At 39.7% G+C, this 9,422-nt stretch overlaps 1 protein-coding gene across 1 annotated transcript in view; it reads right to left on the bottom strand.

The window, feature by feature from the left end:
• Positions 1–1,252: 1,252 nt before the first annotated feature.
• Positions 1,253–9,422, bottom strand: part of Tdrd1 (tudor domain containing 1) — a 30,779-nt gene continuing 22,609 nt past the window's right edge. Inside the window, exons 17-21 of the mRNA XM_048807373.1 lie at positions 6,580–6,747; positions 5,344–5,571; positions 4,690–4,736; positions 4,517–4,609; positions 1,253–2,642 (exon numbers count right to left, since the gene is read on the bottom strand). Coding sequence (XP_048663330.1) covers positions 4,517–4,609; positions 4,690–4,736; positions 5,344–5,571; positions 6,580–6,747 — 536 coding nt within the window. The 3' untranslated portion in view covers positions 1,253–2,642. The remainder of the gene's footprint in view (positions 2,643–4,516; positions 4,610–4,689; positions 4,737–5,343; positions 5,572–6,579; positions 6,748–9,422) is intronic.

Below are 9,422 nucleotides of genomic sequence, written 5' to 3'. Positions count from 1 at the left end.
ATTCCCCCACTCCATCTACAACTTCACAACTATAGACCGCCTTCCAATTCCTTTATCTAGAAAAACAAAAACCGCCTTCAAGAACCTTCCTTATGTGTTTGGTGAGAACTGCTTGGTGTAATGTGGGCTACAGAACCACATATACTGCTGAGGAGCCTGGATGTCCTCTTTGGCTACTCCCAGAACTCCACTTGCCACTCAGCCACCCCACTAATGTCAGCTGGCCCTCTAATAAAGATTTAAACTCTCTCTGGGAATCTGGCAGCATAGGGTCCTGCTGGTAAGGATTCTCAGGTGTTGGTTTCTAGAACATTTATTTTATAGGAAGAGTTCAATTTCAAAATGTGAATTATCCTTATTCACAGTTGATCTTTTTTTAATATTTCTAGCTACTGCAGCAAAACAATTCTAGCAAAACAAAAGATATATGGGAATAGGGCCTTTCCCCGTTACTCCCTGGGAGTTCAGTTTAATCTATATGACAAAAAGCTCTTCCTGAGCAAGCTAGATATGATTAATGTCAATATTTATAAGGCCTCCATCCAGGAATAAACTTTATTTGGACATATGGTCTCAGTTCTATTATACTCATGACAAAACCAGATAGTCTTCAGGGAACCAAAGACCAGAATTGGTGCATATGGTCAGCAGGGCCCTAAATGAGGCCTATGAAACAACGAATCCAACACCTCCCACAATGTCAGGTACATAAATGGATCTCAATAAGGATTTGTTGAATGAAACATATAGCTGGCATATTAAAATAAACACCTACTAAGTATCTCAAATGAATCCAGAGTCAGACGTTCAGTCCCCACCTCTATAAAGCTACTGCTACAGGTGATATTTGTCTTTTTTGGAAAAAGGTATATTGCTCAACCACCAAATAATATAAAATGCCCTTTAAGCTGGGTGTGATGGCATATGCCTGTAATCCCCGCAATTCAGGAGACTGAGGCAGGAGAATGGCAAGTTCAAGGCAAGCCTCAGAACTTTAGTGAGACCCTATCTCAAAAAAACAAAAAAGTGGGGCTGGGTTGTGGCTCAGTGGTAGAGCGCTCACCTAGCATGTGCGAAGCCCTGGGTTCGATCCTCAGCACCATATGAAAATAAATAAATGTATTATGTCCATCTACAACTAAAAAATAAATATATATCTTTTTAAAAGGGCTAGGGATGTGGCTCAGTGATAAAGTACCACTAGGTTCAATTCCAGTACCAAAACAAAATAAAACAAAGTCAAAAATTCCCTTTAAATAAAATAACTTCTATTCAAATGTCTAGTCCATATCATACAACATTGGGATCTGAAGAACAGAACTTTGACTCACATTTTTCTATGTTCTTCCAGTAGCTTCCCTAGTTTTCTATAATTAAACAGCCAATTTGGGGACTGCACAGGGCCAGGTGCCTTTCCACCCTGGCTGGAGTGAGTGCACAGGGTGAGCAAGCCGAGGGTTCAGTGCTCTGGGGTGTGCAAAAGAAAGGGAAGTGAGCAAGATGCCAGCAACAGGAACGAGGAGGCTGGTTGACAAGCGGACGACTTTATTGGGCAAAGCAGCACAAGCTTTTATCAAAATAGAAGCACATCAAAGTCTGAACAACTTTTTATGTGAGGAAATTCCATTTAAATATAACAGAACAACTGACACACATTATCAGTAAATGCAAAAACAACAAAAAACAGACCTTTGTATTGGTGACAACACACAAAGTTGTCATAGTCTGGTACTTACATCATGGGGAAATTCCCAAGTCAGCTTGCCCATAATTATGCAATGTAAATTTAGGAGAATTTAACATCATGTGCTTCAAGAAAAATATACACTCTCAGTTTTTAAACTTAAATTGATAACTATATTTGTGCTTCAGAAAACAGTAAATTCTTTCTATAGTAAAAATCTAACTGGGTACAGATTTGGAAGAATACAGGAGGAGGAAAAGAAAAAGTCCCTTCCCAGTGGAGTGGTCCACAGCTCTGGGACAGACTCCATGCCTAAAGGCTAAAAGAAAAGCAATCTGATGGAGGATGGTTAGAAGAAGCTGGAGCCCTCACAGGATGGACAGGAAAAGGGCAGACGCTAAAGGTGCAAGGAACCAAAGAACATTTATTATGTGGAAGAGGCAGATGATGACAGGGAGCACAGGGAATATTAGGAAACATCTCAAACACACAGAAAATGACAAAGCTCCTATATCTACCCATTAGATTTATCCAAATTAACACAGAACCATATTTTTCCTTTAGTTCTTCTAAGTAATAAAAAGTTACAGGGTTGGGGATATGGCTCAGTGGTAGAGCACTTGCCTAGCATGCGTGAGGCCCTGGGTTCAATCCCAAGCACGTAAAATGAAAAAAAAAAAAAAAAGTTATATATACACAGTGGAAAGCCCTACATATCCTTTCCAGGCATTCCCATGAATTTGCTATGAATTTTCTTTCCAAGACTTATTTGGTGGGAAGAAAGGGTGGGCGGCTAGCAACCTAAGAGAACAATGGTAAGCAAGCAAAAATGGAGGCAAAAAAGGTCATTAAAGAAAAAGAAAAGGTTCCATTAAAACACACACAAGATGCAAAGCTTTCTCTCAAGTCTAGTTTTCATTGTTTCCTTTCTCATGTTTATTTCCAAAAGACACTGTTCCTGAAAGAGAAAAATCAACCATAGTTACACCTTATATAAAAGCTCAATCACTATGGTTCTTAATTTCTATTTTAAGCACAAGCAAACCAAACATTCACCTTCAACTGAAACTGCACATTTAAATCAAATATGTCAGTTAAAAAAGCTCACCACCAGTGAGTAGAGCTGTTCATACTACCCTTCACAAATAAAAAACAGCTGCTGGCACTCTCCTTCAAACATAAAAAGTACTTGATATTAACTTATATGTTAAAGAATTTATCACTTTTGAGCAATATATTTCAAAATGTTGTGTTCTGATCACCCACCACAGCACCCCTATTTTGACAATTTACAATTATCAACTGATAAATTCCTCCAAAGATGATATAATACTTACCTTTTTAAAATATTCTCTCTTCCCCTAGGAAGACTAATATAAGAGTAAATATTCAACTGCGTTTGCTTAAGCAACCGTCTATGCAATTTTTTCTAGTATAACCCCCTAATTTTACATCCTATAGAAGTGATCTAATCTATAAAGATGCTGTAGCACAACATGCAGACTGCAGTCAAGGGCAATAGAGAGAACTCAGCTTTTAGGCATAAATGCTAGTCTGCAGGCTATGTACATGATCTTGTGCATCTGGGAACCCCAGCTTCCTCATCCTTAAAATGAGGTCTACTTTCATTTGAAGGGTACTGTGGAGATCAAGCATGTGACTTTGTGTATACAAAAAAGCAGCCGATACTAAAGCTTAATGTAATAGAAAGACTTGAAAGTTATAATTGCAACTGTTAAGTCATCACTTACTAGAAACAACCCAAAATTTGCAAAGGAAATAAATTTTGAGAATCAAAACCGTTGTTCCTGCATTAATGACATTGCGCTTACAATGCAGCTTACTTTCTTAAAAACATACATAATAAGTACATTAGCACATGGGAAATGTTTGAACACTGTTGGTTCCTACCTGAGAGCAACCACACCCACAAGACAATCACAAAGAACAGCCTCTTGGGCGATCTCCAAATGGCCCAACAAAAATCACACTTGGACTAATCAAAGCTCAGGCACAAAGTGAACAAAGCTCCTTTGCTTTTGTTACATCAACCCAATTATATCAATTTCAAGGAGGACAATTCCATTTTGACCATAAGTTTTAATTACCATTTATCATAGAGTAATTTCTGAGAGCAATCTTAGGACAAAGGGTCCCAGACAGTCAAAAAGTGGGGGAACTACCAGTTTAGAGTCAGCAATATTTTCTTTAAACACTGGAGTCACCTACAGCCCAAAGAAGAGGCAATGTTTCATTTTAAAAGGGAATCTGTTTCTGTGCATCAGCATTCCATTCCACATCCTTCAGGTCCTCTTCACAAAAGGTACCAATCTTAATTGTAGTGGTGTGCACTGTGAGGATCTGAGATGATTCAATTTGGGCCATGAGGATTTTGAGGCTAAACCTCACCTCATAACAATCCTCCCACATATCAGTAACAGGGAAAGGGCAGGAGAACCCACAATTCTGGGCTTAGACCCACGAGGAGCATCAGAGGGAAAACATCAGATCAGACCTCGGGATACAGCAAGAGCATCCCAGCCAAACTCAGATCATCACATCTAAATAAGGCACGGGGCTGGGGTCGTGACTCTGTGGTAGAGCCCTTGCCTTACATGTGTGAGGCACTGGATTCAATCCTCAGCACCACATAAAAATAAATGAATAATACAAAGGTCCACTGACAACTAAAAAAAAAAAAATTTTAAAAAGTAGTCAAGCACAGCTGTCCCAAGAGTCACTCCATCAGCCCCCTACCCCAACCCCCACCCACAACAGCACAGCAACTGACTGGCAATAACAGGAGTGGCAAAAACATCAAACTTCACTTACTTAACTTTTTAGCAGTTTTTTCATTTCAATAAATTTATTTTGATTAGTTGGATTGTTTAAAAGGAAGAGAAGAATCTGCTCATGTTTTTCAACCTATGGATGAAAAAGAAAACAGTAGTTTCATTTCTAAAACTGTTAAGAACATACATCTACTTAAAGGAAATTTTACCCACTTGTTTCTGCAACTGTGTACAGCAGCAATTCATCCTGTGCATCTTTTCTAAAAGAAAAAAAGAAAGCCATTAAGTAATATCCAACATGAACAACAAGAAAAACCTAGATCTCAACAGATATCTATCTGCCCCTATGGCTGGGTTCCAAATACAGAGAACACAATCCACCCATCTGGGCTTCAATGTTTTATCTACTTCTTGTGACCAGGTATTTTTCTGTTTGTTTGTTTAACACAAATTAACACCCACCCTGCAAGGGTCAGATCCTATCATCACCTATAGGGGACCTCTGTTGGGCAAGGACAGGTCTGCCAAACACTGTAGAAATACCAGGATAAGCCAATCCCAAACTTGAGTTCTCATTTTGAGTAGGATCAAAAGTGAACCTGAAGGAAGGCCTGGGCAGAATGTGAGACACTTCAAAGCTTAACTCCCAGAACAATGCTGCTGAGCTGCCCTATGAACTCCCTGGAACAGGACTGCTCCCACCAAGGTGGCCCCTGGGGTGGCAACGGAGCCCTTCCAAGGGATTTATGGAGGAGGTGGTGGTAGCAACTGTGGCCACACAGAATGAGGAAGATCAGGTCAACTAAAGTGACCGTCTCTGCTCCTGGTTACACTTACATCTGGTATTAATCACACCTGAAGAAATACCTGTATTTAAAGCACTTTGCTTTTTAGATGTGATGTTTTTTGCCAGCCCATACATCACCAGCTTATCAGCCACATTGACAGTACCATTCTCAGAACACTTCTCCACCGACACTGTATGAACATTCTTCATAATTCCTTTCACGGAAAGCATTACATTCTGATTCAACATGAAATTTTTTAGTAGCTCTATCATTAATTGAGAACAGCTTCCATTCAACTCCATCAGTCCTGGAAAAAAATTGAATTTTTTTTTTTTTTTTTTTGGTACCAGGGATTAAACCTAGGAGTGCTTAACCACTGAGCCACATCCCAGCCTTTTTATTTTGAGACAGGGTCTCACTAAGTTATTTAGGGCTTCATTAAGTTGCTGAGGCTGGCCTTGAACTTGTGATCCTCCTGTCTCAGACTCCCCCAGCCACTAGGATTACAGGTATGTGCCATTGTGCCCGATAATTTTCAAGTCCCTTTTTAAAGACTATAGTTAGATAAATTAGCTAAGGATAATAAACAAAAGGCTTTCTGACTTTGGCTGGTTTAGGTATTTTTTGATGTAATACTGCTATTGCATTAGAAAATTCAAATTTACTCAACAAATAATTATGGATGACCCTGAGCACTAATCTAGCCTTAGGGGGCACAAAACAGGAACAATGTTTGCTCTGAATGTTCCAATGGGGAACATCTTTATCCAGTGATAAAGAATTTCCCAATTCTTGAGCAAAACAGACTATAAGTCATCAATGTGATATTATCCATGAGGTTGCTGAGTAAAGAGACCAGGAATAAGAGTAAAAAGCTACTTTAAACATTTCAGTTCACTTTATTCAAATTCCAACTGGAGCTGGAATGCAGTAACCATAGTAAGACAGTCAGGAATGGTGTCATTTGCAATGCCTCCGGTCCCTAAGGAGAGCTGTGACAAGGCAGCAAGACCCTGGAAGAGGGGTCAGACCACCTTGGTTCATCTTGCCCCAGGCTCTTCTAGAGCTTTTCCAGAGGGGGTAAAACAATCTCTGAAACTCAACGCTCTGAAAATAAGCCATATAACAAAGACAGACCATCTGAGTATAGTTTTTGTGAGAGTTAAAAAATAAAGAATGTGAAATTTCTTTGAAAACTCTTGACATTTAGAACTTTGAGCAATTACTTAAAATACACAACTGATTCAAACTCAGATATGAAACAAAGAGAAAAACAATCTCACAAGACACACAAAGTGGAAACTGATTTATCTACCTTCAAGTGAACACTTAATGATTTGGAAAGGGAGCTCCAGGTGGCTGGCGGCAATTGGCTGCACTCTGGAAAGAGGCAGGGTTTCGATGTTCCCATAGTCTGCATAGAGCACTTTCACATTAGAGTCTGATATCCCCAGAACAACTGCACGGTACCAGAAATCATCACCTGAAAACAGAACAGACGCTTAGCTGAGAAGTTGAGTCAACAATCCCTCCTACCTCAGATGCCTTTTTATAAATTACATTCACATCACTTAAAAAATGCCAAGGTTTATGGTTAGAGTCCAGCTTTATCTCTATTCCTTCCAAGTCCTACTAAAAAGACAATGGGATTTTTGTTTTTAATCATAAGGACAGTGACCAAAAGAGAAACTCACATAATACCAGAAGTCTGGAAAACAGATGTATGAATGGAAATGATTTATCAGATCCATGGTAGCTCAGCCAAAGCTGGGGGTCAGGCAGTAGCCCAGTTTGTACCTCAAATCCTCAGACCCCAAGGCTTAATAACTGGTGCTACTCATTCAAAAGCAGGAGTAAAGATAGAGCTGAGAATGAGGCCATTATAATATCTATTTTTAAAGTTACTAAAAAGCTTTATGCTCACATGTTTTAATACAGCTTCACATACCTTTCTGAAATGGTTCCAGACAACTGCTCCTACAACTGTAGGAGACTAGAGATTCCTCTTCCAGAGAGACCATGTGGTGGGGAACGTGAGACTGAGCAGAGGAGGAAGAGTTTGCTAAGAACTGGAGCACTCTGGGCAGCAGACAACCAGCCCAGGTGAGAGCACGTCCAGCTGCCAACACTGGCAGTGCCCAGTACAACGGCAGAGCCAGATCAACCTGCTCAAGACCGATAGTGGACCAGCTACTCAGAAAGAAATCCCCAAAGAACTGCACAGTTCCATCTTAGACATGTGAATAACAAGGGATCACCACAGAGTTGAAGAAAGCCTCTAATGTGCCACAGGAGCGCAAAAGAGACAAAACAGGACTTTGGAGAAACAATGAAAATTGAAAGAACAAAAGTAATATCCTTGGAGAAATGACACTCGTTTCTTAAAATAAGAACAGAACAGTATCAAATATGCACACACACACCTGAAAAATCAAAAGACACTGGAACTAGAAATGTGGTATCTGAAATGAAAATCTCAATGTGAAAAGCTGGAAGTTGAAATTGAGGAGGTCTCTTGAAAAAGAGAAAAGAATGAAAGAGAAAACCAAAACTGAGCAGAAGATTTCAAGTCCAACATTAGAAAACAAAAGAAGGGAATAAAAGCACTGATTCAGGAAAATTCAGAAAAACTGAAGTCCATGAATTTCTGGACTTAAGGTTCCACTGAGTGCCCAGTGCAAAGGTACAAACAAAGCACCACACCAAGCTGTACTGCGCATTTCAAATACAAGAGGAGGATACTGAAGGTTCCAGAGAGGATTAAAACTATGTACCAAGTTGGGAAAGTCTGGGATAATGTCTACCTTTTGATAAAAAAACACCAAAGCTAAAACACAATAAAAGCAATGCTTTCAAAATTTCAAGGGGAAAATGACTTCTAATCTAGAATCACACCCAGACAAGCTATTAATCAACTGTTAAAGACTTTTTCAGGGTTGGGGATGTGACTCAAGTGGTAGCGCATGCATGAGGCACTGGGTTCAATTCTCAGCACCACATAAAAATAAAATAAAGATATTGTGTCCACATAAAACTAAAAAATAAATATTTTTTTTAAAAAAAGACTTTTTCAAACATAGGAGATAAGAAATTTATCTTACACACACCCTTTCTCAGATTCTGAAAGATAAGATCTACCTTAATACTGGAGTAAAATCAAAAGGGAAATAAGGTGAAAGCAATCAAGTTGAGCTGAGAGAAGGAGAAATCCAGTTAACAGAGGGGGAGTGCTGAAACAATCTTCAAAGCTCAATGGGGAAGGGAAAACCTAAGAGGACAGCCACAGGCTGGAGGACAAGCAGCCTGGATAGGAGCAGGGCTGAAGATGTCTTGAGTGGAATAAAAGTTGATCAAGTACACAAAGAGTTCTTGGAGGGAATTTATGCTAATACAGAGAACTGGAGATAGGGAAAGTATAACACATTAACAACAGAAGTTGCAAATGAGAACCAGAATCATGGATTACAGCATGGCTCAGCTCTTTATCAAGTCATCATAAATACTTATTTAACTAAAAATCACAACTTCTATTGGGAAGCAAAATTGGGGAAGAGGGGTGGTGCAAATCCAGTTGTCATACAAAAGAAAACCAAAACTAGGGAGTGACTTCAGCAAGGTGAAAGTGTAGCAGGTTCGTGCCCTTCCCCACCAAAGCAACAATATGGTACCATCTAAGAACAGAAGTTCCCTTGGGACTCAGGCATGTGGTTTTAAGACCCCAGGAGCCCAAGTCTGAGGAGGGTTGCTCTGGGAAGGCTGACCTGAGCCCCAGTCCTGCCACTGATCAAGAGCAGCCCTGTTCCCCTCTGAACTCAGCTCTAGCCCTGCTGGGCTGCCTTCTTGCCACTAGCCCCATCTGCCTGAAAAATGGCAGGAGCCATGCCCACCCAGGCCCTAGTAACAGACCCCACATGGACCCTAAAAGGTCTGGTAAACTGGCTGCAGTCCCACTTCACCTCAATCCTAGAAACAAGCCAGAATAGTGTTATTTGCTAGCAATGGCAATGTTAACATGAAATACTAAACATGAGTGGTTAAGTAGACTATAATCAATCAGTCTTGACTTCCTGAGGCCATTCATTCTTCCTCCAGTAAATTCATATATTGTAAATTCTCATATATATATATATATATATATATATATATATATATATATAT

Source organism: Marmota marmota, unplaced genomic scaffold, assembly GCF_001458135.2.
Source record: "Marmota marmota marmota unplaced genomic scaffold, marMar, whole genome shotgun sequence".
Taxonomy (NCBI): Eukaryota; Metazoa; Chordata; class Mammalia; order Rodentia; family Sciuridae; genus Marmota; species Marmota marmota.
Note: the sequence above shows the minus strand (reverse complement) of the source record. Positions and strands in the feature narration are given on the sequence as shown.